At 40.1% G+C, this 22,588-nt stretch overlaps 1 protein-coding gene across 2 annotated transcripts in view; it reads left to right on the top strand.

The window, feature by feature from the left end:
- The first annotated feature begins 591 nt into the window (after window positions 1–591).
- The window catches only part of adam12b (ADAM metallopeptidase domain 12b), an 86,063-nt gene continuing 64,066 nt past the window's right edge, over window positions 592–22,588 (top strand). For both annotated transcript variants that reach the window (XM_005727443.2, XM_013909382.1), the window contains exons 1-3: window positions 592–1,087; window positions 13,440–13,561; window positions 16,513–16,586. In XM_005727443.2, coding sequence (XP_005727500.1) covers window positions 970–1,087; window positions 13,440–13,561; window positions 16,513–16,586 — 314 coding nt within the window. In that variant the 5' untranslated portion in view covers window positions 592–969. The remainder of the gene's footprint in view (window positions 1,088–13,439; window positions 13,562–16,512; window positions 16,587–22,588) is intronic.

Raw genomic sequence — 22,588 nt, 5'->3', positions numbered from 1 at the left:
TTGTGTGAGAGAATAGTGCAAACTGCATTAATAAATAATATGTACACTATAAATCTAAGAAAAACAGCTGCATGAAATACTACAGAAGTGTGTGTACAATCATGTGCCTGAAAGCTGTTTTCACCTGTCAAAATACGCAGTTATTATACAGTGCTATATATCGCCGATTTTTATAAAAGATTATGCTAATATAATTATTTTTTTTTATTTTTAATCTCCAGGTTTCACAAGTGGCTATTGCTGCTTAAGAAAAAAAATGTCCTTGAATGTCCAGAATAGACTTAGTTGAATGAATATGATTTTTATGGGCGAAACTATCAGATAATTTCAGTGGGCTGGCAGCAAACTCATTAAAATGGTTAATGATTGGTTTTGGGGTGAACTCGTTTCGGTTTCTATTGTGAAAAAGTTCAAGAACCACTGGTCAATGGATTACGTTTGACTCCGTTGTAGGTAAAGGGAAACAAAGAACGACAGCGGTCTTATACGCAGATAGACTTTAGGACCCAGAGGCGTGTGAAGAGCACATGGCAAACTGTAGCTGCTCTGGGTCTAGAGGGGATGGCAAGTCCGCTTCACTATACTCTCCAACAGTCTCCTCTCATTCTGTCTGTGCTGTCGCTTTCTAACACCCTCCTCACATCAGCAACACCCTTTCCCAGAAACATTTAGCTAACACTTGCCGCTTATCTCTCGTTTCCCCCCTCACCGTTGTCCACCATATGTTTGGTGTTGCATGGAAAAGTTTATGAGAGCTTCTTTCTTGGAGTGACAGCCTGCCGCATCTTGTTGGGAGTCTGGGTGGTGAAGTCTGTTTTCCTCCCTTTTCTTTTTCCCTCACACTCACTGTGAACTGCTTTGACCCGTATCTCCATCCTGTCACCAGTGTTGAAGCATCTGGTGGTAGCTACGTTAATAACGCAGTCTGACCGGAGCGCTTTTCCTCATTTCACCCTACCGAACCCGGGCATGATGCGAACCTGGAGGCGGCGGAAGAACTTTGGCTTGCTGATCCTCGCTCTCCGAGTCTGGTGCCTGTCCACGGCAGCAAAACATGCTGACAGCATGGTTTACAACATAGAGAGGGGTGAGTGGATATCTTTATTGTGAATATCAGTGCTATCACTCAGCGGGCTCATTGTCATGTACAGCTGCAGATGCTCAGCCACAGTCTGGTAACGTGATTTTCAGTGTTTGCACATTTTATTTATTTCTCTCTTTACAAAAAAAGCCGTTTCCTAGTCTCAAGCTGCGCATTTTACACATAGGCTGGGCAGAAAGGAAATTGGTTTTTTTAACATCAGTTTTCGTACTCAGATGGAAAAACAATAAAAGGAAGTCAGACTGCTGCGGATGAACAGATAGTTTGACATCCAGGAGGATGCAGCTTCATCTTTAGCCTGTAAACATAAACCCAAACAGGATGTCTCCTGAATGAATCAGCCACTGATTATGGGGTAGTCTGTGTATGGGATTGAGCACGTGACACAGTACAAATTTGTGCGTGTGGATGTAGTAAGAGAAAAGGGAAAGGAACAAAAATAAATGCCACCCACTGTTAAACATAAGGAGCTATTCAAATATAGATATTTTTGAGGTGATCAAGCATGCTGAAGTGATAAATAAGAAAATACAGGCCATATAAGGTTAAAGGTGCACTACTGAAACAATACGACATGCTACCATCACAGCTGGAGCAGCTAATACAGATGTACAGTGCCAACAAGTCAATAATAAGCTTTCATGAAAGAGAAGTAGAAAGATTCAGCTCATGAGTTGTTTGCTGTCCACATCAGCCAGCTGTTGGATCATTAAAGCTGCCACACACTGGGTTAGTTAAAACAGAAATGCAGAGAGTAAAACAGTTGTAATGGGTTGCGTGAGCGTTGAACTAGGGCAGGCTCTTTTGTGGCAGCAGTCAGATACAGTAATGTTGGATATTGACTTCAGCCTCTATGTGAAACGTTTGTCACAGTCTCCCCCCACCTTGGTGGGGGCTCTTGCTACAGCGCTTTTAGTCATACTACAGTTTGTTCGAATGGAGGCAGAGAGGGGTTTTTTTTTGTAGCAGACTCTTTTCATGTTCTCCCAAAATTGGGATAGACTAGGATAGACTTGGTCTATCCTATTAAAAATTATGATATAAACATGCACAACACAATTTTTGACTTCTGAATTTTTTATTTATTTTGTTATTTATGGTGGTAAAAAGAAGACCAGATGTGCTGTAGTCATGTTCTCCATCCAGTAGCTGTTATGTCTATTCTCAGATTGGTAGCAAAAAAAAGGAAATAGTGTGAAGGTGTTATACAGCTACAAAGTCCAGAAAGGAAGGATTTAGAAAGGACTGGTTGGGTTGACAAAATATTGACCTTTGACATGGGATACTGATGTTTGCTTCCCACTTCCTAACAGTCACATGAATCTCTTTTAACCAGTGCCTCCCCACTTTAAATGATTATTTTGTTTTCTTTTTTTTTGTAAAGAAATGTTGTCCTGTTTTGTTGTTCTTATGTGGAAATAACAAATTACGTAGGCGTGCACTGTCAGTAAAAGATTGTCACATTGGCCGGACACAAAAATCATGTCATAAATATCCATTTAGTCAAAATGGTTTGGCTTAACAGTGGCCTAAATCCATCATAACTGGATACTTGACTTAAGCCAGATTTGTGATGAGCCCTGCCAGAATCGGTCAAACTTATGCCAGTGGAGTGATTTCACACTTCTCCAGTGCTAGCCTTAGTGTTGCTGCTGACTGAAACTGACTCAATCCTTTTCTGTACCCCCCCGGAAAAAAAAAACTGCGGCTAGTACCTCTGTTGCCAAATCTGGCAGTCCTATATGGATCAGATCAGCACTGACTGACATTCGGCCTTCCTGTGCCAACACTCAGCTGCAATCAGCAACCTGGACAGAGTTCAGAAACTGTTGTGTTGTCATTTAGTGAAATAAGTGATGCATTAGATAATGAGGACATTCTCTGTATTGGTTTTGAAAGCGCCTGAGCGAGCATGTCCAAGGCTTTGAAGCCAGTAATAATGCATATTTGAAGACATGTGCTACAAATAAAATAGTAATATTCACCAAAAAGTAGGGAAAAAGTGTCAAAAACTTTACATTTAAGTTCCGCAGATTAAAATTAATCTGTTTAAAGGTTTTGTGCTATGAATGCAGTCTTTCATCGTACTGTATAATCATTTGCTTTGTCATACTCCCATCCCCTCTGATTAAAACTTTGACTGACAGCTCAGGAAGTGATTAGAATAGTAACATATTTCATGTTTAAGCTGGGAGATCAGCTTCTTTGTGAAAGTAGCTGTAATTAAATTTTGGTTGCACAGTGTTTAACAAGCCTACAAAGTAAAACTCAGGTTATCAGTAGTTGACTCAGCCTTCTGCTTGTTAGCCTTCGGAAAGCTTGTTTATATTTATGACTGGAATATTGAGTATGTTTGAATAACCATTTGTGTTTTCTTGTGTGAAGTGCTACGGCCCTTCAGGGCTCAGTTGTCTTCTGAACTTTTATAGCAGAAATAAAATAAAAGTCCCATAAGGGCGAGAATCAAGCAGGCCGTGTTTGTAAATCTTTGATGAATCGTTCTGTCTATTGCTTTCTCTCTCTGCCTGACTTTCTTTGTCTCTCGTCTGCATATCAACTGGTTTTCTAAGGGTCTTTTTTTTCCCCCTTTTTCCGGGTGGAGGAAACTCAATAAATAATTAGAGACAGAACCAAATGACCTGGATTAGATTTGAGGATATCAGCTGGTCAGACTGACTGCAGCTTCAGACAGAATTAATTAGAAAGATTAAAATGTCTGTTTTGTCTAAACAAACAGACAGCGGGGAGAATAAAACCTACCCCGAGTGCCCTGAAACACACAATAATGTATGCACAGTCTCCTTGGTCTCCGAGGAGCATCGGTCACCTTTCAGAACAGTTTCCTGGGAAGTAGCTCTAGCCCATTCTCCAGTCTGTGGTGGAATGCTGACTATCGTCTGTGTGGGGAAAAAAACAACAGGTTTCTGTAAAATCCATTTAGGAAATAACCTCATCCTGGTCTGTCTCTCAAGCCCCTCCATAAGCTGTCACTTGACATTTTGAGGACAGGCTGGCATTGATCTGTTGGCCGCGAGGGAAGGCCACGCACAGTTAGAGTTGTCTCCCTCTGTTAAGCATCATTGGTCATTATAGCCATCAGTGTGATTTAGCTTCCTCCTGCTCTGCCTGTGGATGCTACAGATACATAATAGATATGCTGATGTCATGCGAAGGCAACTTAACACAGCGGTACACAAAAAACAGCAGTCACAAGCGACTCGGAATCGAATATGTATACATGGAATAATTCCTGATTTTATTAAGAAAGAACAGGGTGAAAAAAAAAAGAGACTATGTGAGCGATGTATTGTGAAACTGTGAGAAATCTGGGTGTTAGACAGCATCAGAGCTACAGACTACCACCTAAAGAGCTCTGACAAACAGCAGTCAGTCATGTGTGTGATGGATAAGAGTGGGTGCATTTCTCTCCAGTCTGCATTATCCTTTAGAGAACCAAAAAAAAAGACACTGAGACAGGTGAGAAAGCAGTCAGTCACCTACATTTACCGCAGTGATTGGATGTGTCAGACCGCCTGTGATGCTTACATATTTTAGTGGGACACTTTCCCCTGCACTGAAGGAAAAAATCTTTATAGTGGAGCAAAGAGAGGAAGAAAGGAATACTGAATAGGTGCAAAATAGGATGGGAGCATGGAGTCGCTCTTGTCACCACTGTGAACAGCGAGCTGTTATTTATGCTAGAATGCAGAAGAATGACAGATTTCTGAGAAGTTTAAACATGCAGTCGTCTCTGCTCGCGTCCATAATGAATGCGTGGCTGGCTGGAAGTGTAGCACAAATGGGAAGTGTACAAAAGAGCTAGTGAACATATGATTTCTTGAGAGCAGCGGTTCCTTGTTTGTTTCTTTTCCTTTGACCAACCATCCCTCTGAAGAAATATTAGGTTTCACTCAGATGAGAGAAGCAAGGAAGTGGACTGATGCAACAACATGATTCAGGTTTGAGACTCACGCAGCTGCACAGCAGGCTGAACCATCAGGTTGCCCTACATCAATAATTTCACAACAGAAAGGTCATCACACCTCCATGTCAGCCTGTTTACCTTGGGATGTTGGTTATTGGATCCAGTCATGCTCTTCAGCCAATAGCCATTATATCCTGAAGCTTTTCATGGAAGGAATTGAAGGTGTTTTGAGAGAATAGTATATGAAGAACACTTTTTTTTTAGAGACATGTGAAGCAGAATTGGCTCTGCTTTCTCCACAGAATTTGGGACCTCTTGATCTTTGTCTTATTGGAGTGCCCATACTTGAATTTCCTTCCTTCAAGAACACAAAAGGTTTTGCTGAGTGTTTTGTTTTTGGTAAAAATTTAGCACACGTTGAATCACTGATTACATAATTGCATATTCTGAATGAATACAATCATTCAGTCCTTTCCACACATAGAGTGGGCTGCTTAGGTATATTAATGGCCACCCAAATATGCACTGTGAAAGGTCTGAAATGTTATTTTTTTAATAATCTGAAAGAATTGCATGTTAGACCTGTGATGTTAGGCCTAATGTGTAGCCTGCCTTTCATCTTATAGAAGCTAGGAAAGGCTCCAATTGCCCCATTAGCTGGATAACAGGGTAAAAAAAATGCATGTGTCATAAGATTAACGCTACATAGAAAGTTATTTTCGGCTGCTTCCTTGTCACAAGTGGTCGTCAGAGCAGGTTTCTCTTCATGTTTGTTTTGGGATTTTACACCAGATTTTTGACACAATCGGGAAAACTGGAAACTGAGAGGGATAGCATCCTTGCTCTTATTTTGAAAGGCTGAAATGGCTGCTAAGGAGTTAGCCTTAGCCTTATGTTGCTCAGTCATCGTATTTGTCAGAGCCCCAAAAATATAGCTATAGATAGCAGCTATTTGCTGGTACATGTATATGTGGTACCATATATATGCCGTTTATGACAACCAATAAAGGAAAATTAAAAAATGTCGAAGACACAGAAGAAATAGAATTTAGCTTGTTATAGACATTATATACTATACTACAGTCTCACTGAAGCGGTGCTTGGAGATTAAAGTCAGGAGATCACCAGAATCAGTAGAATCGCTCTCTGGTTACTATTAATCATTTCAGGAGTTGTAGACAGGAATAGGGTCAGTGATTAAGGAACTGACCGACTGACCAATTGACTAAGATTATCATTGTAATAACAAGCTGCTAGCATTACTGATATTTTGTTAAACCTTGTCTCCCCTGCTGATGGCTTTTGGGTGACCCAGGATGTGTGATAAGTTCCAGTTAATCCCTAAATCCCCCGAGCTGAAATCCCTATAGCTCTGAGACATAATGCCCAAATCTGTGCAAGACAAGACGGGAATTGGCTTCTCCACTGTTGCTCCCACAGGATGTGAATAAGACACACGAGTAAATCTCACTAAACCACGCTGAGAAATCTTGTATTACCATCATTTCACTCTGAGCCAGTGATTGCTTGATCAGAACAATAATGATGTGTGTTTGGAATGGATCTAGGAGGTAACACATCCAGGATTAACACCTTCAGCACTAATTACACCAGTTTGTTATCACAGGAAGAGTGTGCAATGTGGGAACTGATAGGAGGCACTGTTGAATTGTTGGTAATGAGGTAACATTGTAGTTATCTTCCCCTGCAAAAGACCCTGGGACACTTTAGAGTGGTCTCTTTCACTGTGTCTAAAAAGCTCATAATGCTTTTCCTCTTTGTTACATTTTAAGCCCATTTATTTTTTCCCTTAGAAATCATAGAAGAAAAATTGCAGGGCTGAAAAACTAGTCAGTCTTACTCAGAGTGCTGGGTAAATCTTTTGATGCATTGTTTAAACAGAAATTTGTTGGGGGGGTTTTTTTCTCCTGTAAAAAGAACATCAGTGCTTTATTTTGATCTCAAAGAATTTTTTGTTTGTTTTTTTGAAGTCTTTTTTTTTTAACCAGTGCTCGAGGCATGGCTCTAGTTACAGCAATGCTGGCTTGTCCTTTCATTATTTATTTGGTCCACTGGTTTGGTTCAGAATAAAATATTTCAACAACTTTCTGATTGTAGTTCTGTGGCGGTTTTCATGGCTCCTGAGGTTACATCCTGCTGATACAACCTCTAGGCAATTTTTTTTATAATGTTATAATAAAATTTTTTATAATGGTACCATGAGGTTGATATTTTTAGTTTTATGTAAAATGTCATGAGAGCATTTTAATTTATTGGCATGACCTGTGGTCCAGATATCCATGCTGCTCAAAAGAACAAGTGATGCAATCGCTTTTTACTTTTACACCAAGAGCTGTCAGATCACCAACCGCATCGACTTATATATCCAAGATGGATTGGATTATGACTAAAAGTACTTGCTAAAGTAAGGACAGTCCTGCCTGTCTCAGCTGTATGCTGTACTTTGCGCAGCAGCAAGATCCTGGGTTCAAAGCCACCCATAGTGAGATTGCCCACAGAAAATCCTTGTTGGCCATGCTGTGGGTTAGCCCATGCAGGCCCCATAGTACTTTTACCTCACAGGTAAAAGTACATGAAGGCCCCTATTTTTGTGAGCAACCTCTTCTGGGCTTGCCCATAGAAAACCCATATAGGGCTCCTAAAAGCCTGACTTTTGTCTGACCTGTGTGGTCAAACCCACTCAGGTTTCCCTGTCTGCACAGCCCCACCGTTCATCTACACCACCCACTGTGGGTCTGCACAGGAGTATTTGCTGCAAAACTGTTTGCAATAAGAAAACACTATACAGGGAAGTGGAAAAAGCAGCTGATTTAAAACCTCGGTAAATTGGAAGTTAGACTGGATCTTATTGATATACTGCAAAAGAACTCAAATGAAAATATTAGACTGTTAGGGAGAGTGCTTGATAGACAAATACATGTTTGTATATCAAGGATATATCTCCAGTCCAAGTCTGGGAGGAACGACAAATCCACTGTGCGTTACACTGTTAAAGGCATCCAGTGTAAAAATCTGCCAAATCCAAAATGTGGTGCTACCTGCTGCGGTGACCCATTGTGAATGGGCAGCTTACTGTGGGCCCCAGTACTGGCGTGAAATGCAGTGGCACATGTAGGCCCTGCACTGCTGGGCCCGGGTGGGGTCCCAGTAGTGTGTGTGTGTGTGTGTGTGTGTGTGTGTGTGTGTGTGTGTGTGTGTGTGTGTGTGTGTGTGTGTAAAGACATTTTTATTTACTAAATACTAAGATAAGATAAGATAAGATAAAACTTTATTAATCCCTCGGGTGGGTTCCTCTGGGAAATTCGGGGGATTAATAAAGTTTTATCTTATCTTATCTTAGTATTTACTACTATAACTTATTACATTTTCTTCAAGATAAAAGTGTAATTTCTAGGAAGGCGTTCATAGTTTGCTTTTGAACATTGCAAATGTGTGGAAATTATGCTGTAGCTTCAGCTTTCTTGTTTAATGCACTTCCATTCTGGGACAATGTGAACTAATGTTGAGCAAGCAGGCCAGTTATACTGCTCAAGATAAAACACCAAATTGAAATATACATTTGTACATTAATCTCTATAAGAGAAGCCTGTCTGTTCACCGAGTGACTTATTTTCCATTGAAAGTCTTTTCTTTGAAGTTGCTTCCACCATCAAACATTAATTCATATGCAGGAAAGAATCTAGCACCTCCGAGAGCTACAGCGCTCCTTTTTTTTTAAACAATGCCATTACTACTTTTGAATGTCTTTTATTTGTCTACGAACATAATATTGAAGTAGGAACTGTAAAATGCTCCCTTTGATGTGTTAAAAAGAAATGCGTTGTAAAAGGAAATAACAGCTGTAGCGCTGAGTTCTGCAATAAGTCTTACTGAATAAGCTGTAATATGGTAGACGGTCACAAAGATGTATTGATGGTATTATATTTTTCTGAGAAACTTCTGATTAAATAAGTGCTAGCACAACCTCACTTTTTAATGTGTTTCTTTATATTGAGACCTATTATTGTGTATAGCGGCCTCATCCACCATTTTTTATAAAGCACTTTCTTTCTAGGCAAGCAATTATATATTTAGAAATCAGCAAATACTATTAAGTCCGGAAACATAGAAACACTGGGTCAAAGACCCAGTACTATGACACTGTGGCTCTCTAAGGGGAGTTACTTTTGGCTGTGCATGGTAACTTCACACCTGTTTTCCAGGCAAACTCATTGTGATGACAGGACCATAAGACGTTACAACGTCTGGCCAAGAAATTGTCTCACACATGAAACTCTGTAAAACCATCTGGTTTAATTCCTTTCACATTCCCCTGATCTCCAGTCCACTCAGCTAAACTAAGCTAACTATCTGCTGGTTATAGCTTCATATTTAACAAAGATGAGATTGATATTGATGCCTTCCTCTAACTCTAAGGAAGAAAGGAACTACTTTAGTACTTGTGTAAATGTACATGCGTGATAGAGATGAAAAATACATAATAAAAAATGAAAAATATCCCTCTTTGAAAGCTTATAATGTGTAATGTACAAAGGTGGAAATGGCCTCGGTATTTCATTCAGAGAAACACTTCTTTATTTGATTTCATATCAGTTAAGGATGAAAAAAGCCAGCCTGCCTACACTTATAACAACGCTCATCTCACGCTCACGCAGGGATTTTAGTTTGGGTCAATGTCTTACCATTTTGTAATCAATAAGGAAAGTCAATACAGTAATCACTCCCAGAAATGGTTCTGGATCAGATCCAGATTTCCATCAAATCCAATTGTAACAGTTGAACTCACCTATGCTGTGTGTTTCTTATCAGCGTTTTGGCAGTTGTCCCTGTGTATGCGCTGGGTACTGTCATTTTCCTTTTTCAAGCTAAAAGCCTCTTCAGTGATTCACTGTTGGCCAAGATTCACCTTTCTGAGGGCATTTACAGATGATTGGAGGCTTAGAGGGTTGGTTTTGCAGCCGCTGTGCAGATATTGACCAATAAATCTTCACCATTATCAAATCCATAATCAGAGTTCTTATCCTTTGATCAGCTGCCATTAAAGGTCTCTTCTCTGTGTTGAGAAATAACTGAAGTCATGTCTTCAGGCTTTGTTGTGTTTCCTTGATTTTATTTTTAACTCTGCTCAAAGAGTTCCTGCTTTATGACTTTTTCTCTTTGTGTCACGTTGTCTGAAATATTTCGCAGCTCTTCACTTTGTGATTCTTCTGTTTGCATAATAATGAATATTTTTACAGCTTTTTACTATACAACATATAATATATATAATAAACAACTTAATAATAAGTTGATTTGCAGTGAATTATTTATAGAAGACTCTTACTAAGAAGCTGTGGCTACTGTACCTTAAAGATAAAGATGGTTGTACCAAATATTGACTTTTAAGCGTGTTAGAATTGTATAAACTCTTTTTTAGGTAAAAAGGCAAACACAGCCTTATTTCCTGTTTTCCCAGCAAAACATAAAGACGTTAAGTTACACTTAGTTTGTATGCATATGTTGTTTGACGCTAATCTGATTGCAGAAGGTCTCTCAAGTCCCGCTGTGGTGTTCATCTTCTCTTGTGTTTCCTTGAACATTTTGCTTATAGATTGCTAAATGTCCTTCGTAAACTCGTTTTGACCTTATGTTTTGTATTCTCTTATCCATCTCACTAGAGGGACCCTATAATAAAATTGCTTGTTGATCAGATACAAAAGCAGCCAGACATATGCATTTTTCAAAAGGTGATCCATGCTGCTTTGGCTGCTTTGCTTAAATCCCTCCACAATATAAACACCTTTCTCAATCAAAAAGATAAATGGACAAAAAGATGTGAAAGTTATCAGAGAAGCCTTTTGTTGCAGCAGGTAAAATACCAAGTCTATGTAATGAGGTAGAGTTTTTCCCAGAGTCCAGCAGCCTCTTCGATTTGACTGCAGTAATTGTGGCTCATTTTGTTTGTTTATGTTTTTGGCTGTTTCACTGCCCTGCTGAGAAAAGTGGACATCGGCCTCTGTTTGAATTCCCATTTCCTACCAGTAATACTCAGCTGTGCAGAATATGAAATAGTGGCAGAAAGAAAAATATATTTGTTAGATCATCAAAACAGAGTTGTCTTTAAAAGAAATCTGGGTTATGAGGCTATTTAAAGAGAGCGTGGGGGAAAGATGATCTTGGCTGCAAAACAGAACTTGTGTTTTTCATGTGTGACCCACAGATAATTCTGCCTTGTGTCCAATATGGGGGTACAACTGTGGTTGGCTTAGCAGTCATGGAGCTCTCAGAAAACATACGGGATTAACCCAGTTTTAGTTTGAATTTAAAAGGTTCCCAAAGAGGATAAAACCCGTGAGAATGATGATGAATGTCATATTTCTCTGCTGTTTGAAGGGAACTTTCTTTTAAGTTTGCTTTGGCAGATGTTGCAAACTGAAGCCTAGCACACACAAAATGCTACAAAAACTCATTAATTCACATATTAAAGGGGTCACTGTACTTCAAACAAAGCGCTTACCAGAACATCAAACGGCATCTAAACCCCCCCGAATTAGGGAGGCTACGTCCAACATTGAGTGAGCACGCTTACTTTACCCAGAGACTGGCCCTGTGTGTGGAGGAGAGAAAATGGGCAGGATTAGATTTCACAAAACTCCCTTTGTCTCTTTTTGTGTAGAGACAAATGTAACGAGATGGATGCCTTCAAGGAAAGATTTTCCGTATGTTGCTCTTTATGATGGCAAGCTCGTTAGAATGTGGCTTTACAGAAGAATTAGAAACGCTTAGATGTGGGCTGAAAACACATTGTACTAACTAGTTTGTTTTGAGCTCACCCAGGCTTGAAGTCTCCACTCCAAACTGATATTGTTTAAGGATCGCAAACTCATTTAGTGTCAGAGAGCTCTAAATGATTTGTGAGGGACCCTGGTGGAAGTGATGAAGTCTTTAATTAACAAGACGTCTGCCTGGCTTTCCTTTTATAGCTCTTTTTTAATGGCACTCTAGCCGCAGCCTGTGGTCTCAGTCATGCTGCTCCGTCTGTCTAACGTGGTTTTCGTGCACCACTAAAACCAACAAACTACCATCGGCATATGTTCAAATATCCCATTAAATGTAGGAGGTCCCTTTTATGCCCTTGTTAGCTTATTATGTACTGTGGCTAAGTTGAGAGTGTGGGCCACGCTGAGAACACAGACAAGCCGCCGTCACAGACAGTTTGAAGTTGTATGAAGCGTAGTCACGGTGGCACAGGAGTCAGTCTTCAAAGACAAGAATCGTCACCCTTTGAAGAGACAAACGTACCTGAAAATCAAAACACCTCCAGGCGGGAGGAGGAGCAACAAAATATGTGGGATTGTAGCATTTCTGCTCAGTGTACTGCTGAACTCTTGTTGCACTGTGTATGATGTTACACATGCACATGCAGACACGCGGATGCTTTACTGCAAATCTCCAAGGATTAGAGAATATGCCGAAACTTTAGATGTATAGTAAATAGAGGCGGCGCACTCACTCTCAGTTTTACTTTGTTGATAGCGTGAAACCTCAAACAGCCTCTCCCCTCCCCTTTTAACACTCTCTATTCAATCCTCTATGGGTTTGTAACATTTATTGGGCTACACAGGAATCCTGCTGGGCTAGCAACAGCACAGACATGCTCTGTAAGGCCGTTAGGGACAGCCAAGTCTTCTGTGGAGCTGAGAGAGACACTGAGAGAGCAGAGGGAATTGTGACTGATTCCCACATTTTGCTCCAAGCATTGATATGGCTTACTATACTTCATCTTATGCTATACACAGTAGGTTTCTTTCTGTCCCAAAAGAGCAATCTTTTAAAAACTAATTAGCTTAACCAGTTTCTTACTTTGGTAATTTAGCTCTATTACAAGTTTGGAAGAGGAGTAAAATGATATGTGGAAAAGAGGAGGAAACAGCACAGTATGGTGCTCGTTCCTGAACTACTATACAAAGTTGGACATATATATATATATATAATATAAGAAATGGGAAAGACAATTTCATCCTACCTTTTTTAGAAAAAAAACCCCATTCCCATCTGGGGAAATATTGCAGAAGAAGAGTTATAAACTGCGTGAGAGCATCTATTATTGATGCTCTGTCTGTGGCTGTGGTCTTGTTGCAAGGGTCCTTTGGGGGATAGCATATCTACTCGCAGGAACAGGAGTGAGCTTTTACTCTTTCTCTGCAGCACCGACCACAGTCTTTAATAGTGTTCTGCTCTGCTGTGTGTCTGAGCCTTCCAAGCTTTTGTTGCATTAATGGTGTCCTTGAATTATTGAGGATATTACACAGCAGCTTTGACCCACATTTCTGACCCCTTTGTTTGCAATCTGTATTGTTTGTAGCTTGATGCTAAATTTCAAGCTAATCTGTGCTGATGATCTTTTCACAGGAAGTAGTCCAGACAAGGCCGAACAGAGCGGGGAGGCAACCAGACCGCAAACTTACGAGACCGCCATACCTCTGTTGCTGAAGGGCAAAGAGCGCAGACCTCTCAGCCAACTCACATCTGGGGTAAATACTCTCAAAACCATTTAGCAGAAATAGCTTATTGGTAATAAGCTGACTCAGCCAGATTCTGAGCTAATGTCAGTGTGCTTTTCAGAGTGCAGCCAAGTATAGATGTCTGGCTTTTTGTTTAACATAACCACAGTATATGATTCCTTCCTCTGTTGCCTCCATCTGTTGCCTGTCTATTTAATTTCTTTTGGTAGAGAAGTCCCCTCTTTTGCTATGTTTTCCCTCCATGTCATACCCCTTTTTGTAGTTCTTCTCCTTCCATGCTATCGGCTTTGTTTTGAACATGTCCTCATTTCTTTGTTAAATATGAGCTTGCCACACACTAGACACAACATATTGTGAAATTATTGCTAAAAGCTCTGTAACAGCTTGTAAAGAGTGTCATTTCGTTCATGTACTACAGGTTATAAGCTAGATTAAAAGATATATACAAATCATCCCTCTCTGGTTTCTCTAAACATGCCTTCTCAGGCTATGAAACCCTGTCTGTTCCACTTACTACAGCTGGAAAGGGAAATGTTTGAAATTTGGCATCTCTACCGCAACTTAAGGAAACTTTCCAGAGGAGGGAAATGTGTAGGTGTTCAGAACTCCCTGAGCAATCAAACACTTTTCCTCGTGCAGGGAAGTCACCATCTGAACGATTTGTTTTGTTTAGGATTTTTTTCCCAGCGTTATGTGCCTGCCTCACAGTCAGTCATCACAAAAATGTCACATACTGTGGGGAAGTGAAACTACGTTTTATAGCCTTAATCATTTTGAGCTACATTAGCCATATTTTTCTATCACCTACGGTGCTGATATAAGGCATTTTTGTTAAGGCGAGACAATAGTTAAAGCAGCCTGCTGTCCCATATTAAACTTACTACAAGGGTAACTTGTGATTGTCTTATCAGAGACTACAGTAAAAGTCACAACACAGAGGCAGATTTATGCACACACTGGTCATTTTGTTGGGTATACTTCGCTGTTCCTATTGTCTTCAGTCGTGCCTAAATTCTTCATGGCACAAATTAAACAAGGTGTTGGAAACATTGATCATTTCATCAGAGATTTTGGTCAATATTGACATCATAGCATCACACTCTGCCCTAGATTTATCAGCCTTGTTGTAAATTCCTCTTCCATCACCTCATAGTGATGCTCTTGTGGATTTAGAGCTGATGACTGTGCAGGCCGTTTGACTGCACTGGATTCACTGTCATGATCAAGAAACCAGTTTGAGACAATTTGAGCTTTGTGATGTGGTGTGTTGTCCTGCTAGAAGCAGCAATATTCAAGGAAGCTGTGGCATTTAAGCAGCTCAGCTGGTACTGAGGGGCCCGAAGAGTGCCAGAAATATCTCCCACAAATCATGCAAACAGCAGCAGCCTGAACTGTTGATACAAGGCAGCATGGATCCATGCTTTCATGTTGCTCATACCAATGTCTGACCCCATCTTCTGAATGTTGTAGCAGAAATCTATTCATCAGACCAGGCAATATTTTCTAGTCTTTTATTGTTCAGGTTTTGGGAGCCGTTGTGCATTGTAGCATTAGTTTCCTGTTCTTACCTGCAGGAGTCACAATACTTGTGGTCTTCTGTTGCTGTAGCCTATCTGAGAGATGTTATCTTACTGCTGGTAATAGTCTGCTGACATCTGCCATCAACAAGGCATTCTCACATTTTCACAGGCATCTTCAGGCTCTGCTTAGATGTATATTACACATTTATATCGATACGCAGCTGAACAGGTGTAAAATGGTCAGCTACGGTATACCTGCCTTGTGTGCCAAGTAGAAGTTTTCTTGGAGCTGTAAAGTATTGCAGAATTATGACACATTGTCTTTGTTGCACAGTAGACATGACATGAATTGTCCACACACATACTTGCAGACACACAGCTTCAGACTGGCCAGCAGAGTATTTCCCCGAAGGCATCGGTCAGCTATCCTAAGAAATGTCACTGTGAAAGAGCACTCTGTTCATCTAAAATATCAGCTGATGAAATATAAATCCATTTCTGCTTAGTGTGAACATGTCTGACCCTTTTTCCTCTCTGCTAGCTTACGTTCATGAATCCTTTTTTACAAAACTGAGGCTCTAAAGCATGGAACTTCTTTGCCTCTGTTTTGCCTTAAGGATGATGCTAATTTTCAGAAAAGCATTAACTCATCTTAAAGCTATATTTTGGAAATTGACATTTTAATATTTGATAGAGGATTCAATTTTTAAATGACACTTGCAGCCATTCGTCATTAACACCAAACCGCTCACGTCACGTAATCATTACAGCTGTTGCGGCACTTTTTCTCTTCCAAAAAAAATCAAGCTTACGTTTTGGACCAAGTCTGAAATACTGTCAAAATACATTATTGCAGATTTTGTATTTTTATACACCAGTGACAAAAAGTCCCATTTTAACTGAGTCTTTATCAATTTATTGCAAACAAACCTTGTCAGAAGCAAAGAAGCAACATGTCATTGAGTGACATGTGGTTTCCCACACAACACCATTAATTAGTCCTCCTCCTTGTTCCATTATTCTTTTGCAAAACCTAAACCAATCCACTGTCAAAGCATCTTAACATTGTCTGTTTTTAGACACATCTTCATGCTGAAAAATACACTGTTTCCTGAGTTGTCTCAATATGCTGTGAAACATTAAACAGCAACAGTACAGTTTCCTCAGTAACAGTAACAAATCCCTACACTATATTATTCATTGTAATTCTATTCAGTGGATTTGTTTCCATTAAAGGCATAAGGATTGTCATGGTATAAATGGAAGTTGATTCCAGATTTGGGAAGTGAATGATGTGGAAGTTTTCTTCCTGTTCCTCTAGCACTATTGTGCCTTGCCCCATCCTGCTTTGTGCACGAAAACGTCAGCTGAACCTTCACGCACGTCCACAGGCAGGATTGGTGATTTCTGGGCATGACCTCATATCTTTTTGTGTTTCAGAGATATCCTGCATCGCTGCAGCTGCTGGTGCCCGCAGAAGGTGAACAGCTGATCCTGTTGCTGGAGAAAAATGAGTGAGTTTTTTCTTATGACTCATTTTAATACTCACTGGGTGCGTTGAGTTAGAAGAAACTGCATGTTTAGTATGCTAATCACACACAGAGTCAATAGATAAACCATGCTCCTGACCATTGCTTCCTCGAGTTACATATGCAAGAGGACAAGACATTGTGTGGGTCTAGGATACGGTATAGTGTATTCAAGGAGGGAGAAAATAATATGTCCCCTTGTGATTGGATTCTTTTATGGTTCAGTCTCTTGGAAGGGCTAAGAGATGAAAGCTGATAAAGAATAAGGCAGCACAGAGCTCAGAGGACATGCTCGTCCTCCCCTTCTTTGCTTTTCAGCATCTCTCATCACTTCTCTCCCTTCCATACTGTGGAAAATAACGCTGTGAACTCTGGAACGAGGGGTGAGGATCATGTAGAGTTCATAAATATGTAAATATAGCCACACAAAGTCACGCTCAAACTGAAATACACTGAGAAGAAATATATATAGAGAGAGGCAAGAAGGATAGCTGTAAAGCCAAAAGAAAAACCAGGTTACATGTCCGGGGGAAATTTAGAATCTTACAAGAATGATTGCATTACCGATTCAGGTCTTGTGTCTGTCAATATTTGTTATTCAGACGGAGTGGAGACATAATATTTTACTCTGCTGCTTTGGGATACGGATATTGACATTGAATTGATAGACTTTGTTCAGAACTGGTGAGGCCCCTTGTCACTGCTAACTCTCAGAACAAACTCAAATTGGACTTTCGAGATTCAAAATGCAGAGCTGTGTGTGAGACGGAAAATGAAAACCAATAACTGTTGTCGAAATTTAGAAATCAAATATCGATTCACATCTTTATTCTCCATTTTAAGGAGCGATTTCAGCAAGTGGTCTATTATGTGAGCAGATGAACAAATGAGTTAGCGTACATCCCCTAGGTACTCTGCCACTCCACGCTTCGATAATTCAAAACACTTGCAAAACAAACTAGAAATCAGCTCATGCTCCTCTCTAGAAGCTAAACGCTCCTTAGAAAAACACTGTCCCAACTAACCCTTCCGTTCCTTGCTCACCATGTGACCTCCTGTAACCTCAGCATCAGCTGTGAGTCATCTGTCACCGGCTGTCACCAGCCTGGAAGCAAGCTGCCTTTCCCATCCGGCGTGTCAGGCCAGATGTGTCCTCTGATATCGCTTCAGCAGTTCAGCCAGCTCAGAACAGGTGGTCTCTGACCTCTACGTGTGCCTGTTATGTCGAGGGCGCATCCGTTGAGTCTGGGGTAGGAGGAAAGATGAGGGCGCTTAGGACAAAAAGTATGTTTGTGGTTTAGTGAAGTCCTTGAGGTTTTTTAGCAATATTTAAGATTCAGACACATCGTCTCTGCTTCCGGCGTTTGGTGGAGGCAGACACAACATGCGCTTCTGAGGTGCTGTGCAAATTAACTTTTTTTTTTTACCCAAATCTGCATAGTGCTTGTCAGTACATATTTCTTCACCAGATAGTCATCAGAGGCCATAGGATTAGAAATAGGATTGAACTTTGCAGATATTTATTCTGTGATTGTCTCTGATAGGGGACATCAGGATATGACTGTTTAAAGGTATAGCTCATTTTCAAAAACAGCAGTCAGTGTCTGTCCCAAGCAATGTTTAGACCCTCAGGGCCTTTTCATTTCTATCCAACTCATAATGATTTTTAACAAAAAAAACTCCAGGGAATATCCTTGGGCTCATGTCTAGTGCATCTGAAATTTAGTCTTTTGTATAATTTTTCAAAATCACGCTTAAGATTTGAAGATTATAATCAAAGTAAAGGCGGTTCGTCTAGCAAGCCTTCACACAACTGAATTTAATTAGAGGGGAAATGTAGTAAAAACATTAAATGGAGTGAAATTTCCAGAATGAAGCAAATAAGAAGAAGAACAATTTAGTGCTGGTATTCAGGAATCGGATACATCTGAATGAGGAGAGCCCTAGATCTCAGTAGTGTTTCCTCTTTTTGCTGAGTTATTGCATGTTTTTGGTGAAAGCTCATTTTTTAATTTTATTTTTTAATTTTTTTTTGCTTCAATGTGCTGAGCCCGTGCAGTTTGCTCATTTGGCACTGCTGCAGAGCACACCTGTTCCATGGCAAGTGTGAAATGATCTCAGTCCTTACCGATATAAACAAGCTACCAGATCCAATTAATAAACTGCTGGTTGTTAGCTGCTTGGCGCTGTCCCATGCAAACTTGGCTGTAGCAGGACAAGTACAAATCTACTGAGGAAGAAATCAGAGGAGATCTTCTGTTTGCCTGTGTGTATTTCTTAGGCGGCATGCACAATGCCTGTATGCAGAGTCAAAGTCCCTTTATATTTGTACAACTTGTAAATGAAGTGTTACTGCACAAACACCTGAGCTTCAGCTAAATTTGTTTTCCCCTGATGTTAGAGGCTATCTCTTTTGTGTTCTTGCCAGCCATGAGGACCAAACTGTCTGAATTCAAAATGTAAGCAGCATAGATTTTACATTCTTTTGTCAGTCCGTCATCATAGCTTTTGAAAGAAGAGCCCTGCACAGCTTATTTTCAGAATATTCCTCTTTGTGAATATTGGCTCCAAAAAAGAGTCACTTCTGTGGAAGTCTTAGTACTTTTGCACTGTACACTGTATTTTGGCTTTTATTACTTTTGTACCCATGCAACATATATATCAGAGAGTTAGTTCAGCCTCTCTTGAATGCCATACCATATCATTTTTCCTTTCCATCACAGTTCATTCAAAGTTGGCAGTAAAACAGAGACAGAGGAGACATTATATCCCCATTTTCATAAAAGCAACATGAACATCATCATATATGATATTTAAGGCTTGACCTGTTGTACAGAGCAAACTGTGTTAGACAGACATGCACACCTTTGCCAGCAGTGGCTGCTTTGAAGTATAGCATTGATCAATAGCACTGTTGCCCGGCTTTAAATGATTAATGGTGGTCATACGGGACATTACACATTAGTCTTGATTAAAGACTTCAATAGCACTGTCTGGGGGACAAAGATACTTCTGTGTGTGTGTGCGTGTGTGTGTGTGTGTGTGTGTTGTGTTGTAGTTTAGGTATTACTAATGCTTTGGGGACTGAGGCATTATGGGGATATGGGTTAGAAGGTAGAGAGGATCATCTGACAATCGGAAGGCTACTGCTTCTATTCCTGGTTCCTCGAGTCCACACGTGTTCATAAAGACATAAAATACAGTGCTGTATGAATATTAAAGCTAATTATAGCTTTATATGTGAAATACACTTTATAACCAGCACTCTATTTACCATTTTATGGAGACAAATGTTGCTGCATTGTAAATAATTATAATGCATGGATGAAATTTGAGGTTAAATTAGGTTAACCAAGTAGTATTAATGATTTTTGATTAAAGATAAAGTACGTTCCCATAAATGAATGCAAATCAGTGAAATTAAGTCATAAAGTCTCTGAAGTCATGGATACATAACTGAAAATGTTGGGGCTGTTGCATTATACGTTCACTATATATGCAGAAAACTAAGAGTCAGATTCATGTACAACTGTGTATTTTGTGTTGTCTTTTTGGAAAATGAGTTAAACTTAAAATACAGCGATTACCACATTTACTCTAAAAAGAAAAAAACCTATTGGGATTTCGGTACTGGATCATTCCGTCTTCTGAACAAGTAAATGTAGGAATATTAAAATGCCAAATAATGTAAACTGTTGACCTGCAACAGAGTTGCTGAGAAAATAAGTACTCAATGAAATTCAAATATTTCCTATTTTGAAAGGTTTTCCCGATGCTGTTGAATGGAGTTTACTCAGAAGAGATCTGAGTAAACTCTTGAACACTTGGGCCCTTTTCTTAAGCAGTAAACACACAACAATTTTCAAGCTGCATTCCTAAAACCACTTAGACCAAACAGTGAAACACTCATAACGACTCTTTTTTTTAGAAAAATAAAAGAAGCACATGGGGGAAAAAGTCTACTGAACATTCATGGTGCACTTCATTGGAAAAAATAGAAAATATGGCATTCAGGACATGGTACCATTATGTGGCCATTTACAAAAAGGGAACAGTGACAAAGAGGACGCACGCAGGCACTCATGCACATATTTATATTGGCAACATGATGTACTGAAGCGTCAGTAAAAACCTGATGATCCACAAACTAAATGGCCTGTTCTCTTCTTTTGATCTCCTGTTCGTAGTGGCCACGGAGAATCAGCTGTGATTGGGTTGCACTCTTTGCCCTGCCTCCTTCATTGTCATTCCATGAGCGACGTGTATCGCAGTTCCTCAGATTTTATCTAAAATTGCTGCTCTTGTTCTTACTCTTCATCATCCATCACCTCTTGCACATTGGTTGCTTCTATCATCACTGGGGTCAGTCTTCAAATCACTGAGCTGTTTGTGGACTCTGAACTGGGTTCGTGACATCATTTTCAACAATTGTGGATAATTTTGAGCTATTGTGTGGAAGCTATGTGCTATATGTTTAAATTCTTCTGCATGTGGTTAACATTATGTATCACAAGTTCATAATCTGTTTTAGCGAGTGTGTTTTTAGAGTTTTGCATGAAGATTTGATCAAATCTGTTAGTTTTGTCTAAGTTTTTGCAAAACGTGATTTAATACATTTGTTTAGAGAATGGAGTTCTCTTTTTTTACAATTTAAATAGTGAACACATAGGCTAGGTATGATTATTGTGCTTCACTATGATTTTTAATAAAATACATCTTTTCAGCTTTTCTTCTTGAAACACAATGAGCTTGATGTGTCCATATTCTAACTAGCTCACTACACAAGACCATGCATTTCCCATTGAGAACATTTCCTTTCATTCTTCTCTGGCAGGAAAGAAAAGAGGAAAGAGGCCTTTTGAAACACATGGCCACATCTAAACAACATCATTATGCTTTTGACAAAAAAATCCCCATAGCAACATCCTCAGTGTGTTTTCCAGGGGAAAGAAGATGCACTCTATTTCAATAACACAGCTGACAATGCCAACATCTCTCTCTTCGTGCACCACAGAGCAGATATATTATTACGCAGTCCATTCACTGTGGAGAGTTTTTGGCAAAAGAAGAAAAAAGTGATCCCAGGTTACTGTCGACTATGAGATAAGTTGAACTTTATGCAATACCCATGTGTTTGGGTGTCAGCTCTGGTACCTAAGCAGGCCTGTATTAGGGACTGCATGTGTAACTACTCAGTGATAATAAGTAGTAATGTGTTTTCAGGCATTCTAAGTAAGCACATCAGTTAACGGGTCAGAAACTGGATCTTGGAAGTTGAAAACAGCAGCAAACTTCCTCTACTGGGTTCTTCCTGCACCAACTCTTCTATCACTCCCACTTCCTCTGCTCCAGTGAGTCTGTGATCGAGTTGTAGCGATGCTTGCTTCCTGTCACATGTCTCTCTGTTTCTCTGGCTATATTCAGGTCCCCCCACTGCCACCAACCCCAAACACCCCCTTCTTATGCTATCTCTTCCTATCCTCTCCTCCCACGCTCCCCACATGCTCGCTTGTGTTTTCACTGGTGGCAGCTAATCTGTCACCACGCAACCTGAGACCCTGTCAAAGCCACCGGTGGGAAACGTTGGACCCCAGGCTGCTGTTTGGTGCCAACGCATGTGTACTTGTACTTTGGTGCCAACTCTCTGTATGACTTTGTCTTTGGATGCCAAGCCATTTTGTTGTGCCTGTCACAATTAATTCAGGCATTATTAGGTTAAACACCTACAGAGGATTTGGGTTAGCGGCTTTCTTTGCTCCGTTCAGTTAAATAGTTGTTCTCAGACTTTGTTTTCATAGGGATTAAACACGGTGGAACATTGTATTTTATTTTGTTCAGTGGCATTGGAAGGTTATTTTTGTTGCCTTTCGACAGAGCCAGGATATCTGTTTTCTCTTGTTTCATGCAGGTCAACTGCAGTAACAATGGGTCCCTTTTCCTGCTGCTTGGTCAGCCAGAAAAACAAAATACTTTGGCAGTCGGGTCTA

This window comes from Pundamilia nyererei, unplaced genomic scaffold (genome assembly GCF_000239375.1).
Source record: "Pundamilia nyererei isolate P.nyererei 1_Seehausen unplaced genomic scaffold, PunNye1.0 scaffold00024, whole genome shotgun sequence".
NCBI lineage: Eukaryota > Metazoa > Chordata > Actinopteri > Cichliformes > Cichlidae > Pundamilia > Pundamilia nyererei.
The sequence above is the reverse complement of the archived record's forward strand: the minus strand, read 5'-3'. Positions and strand labels throughout refer to the sequence as shown.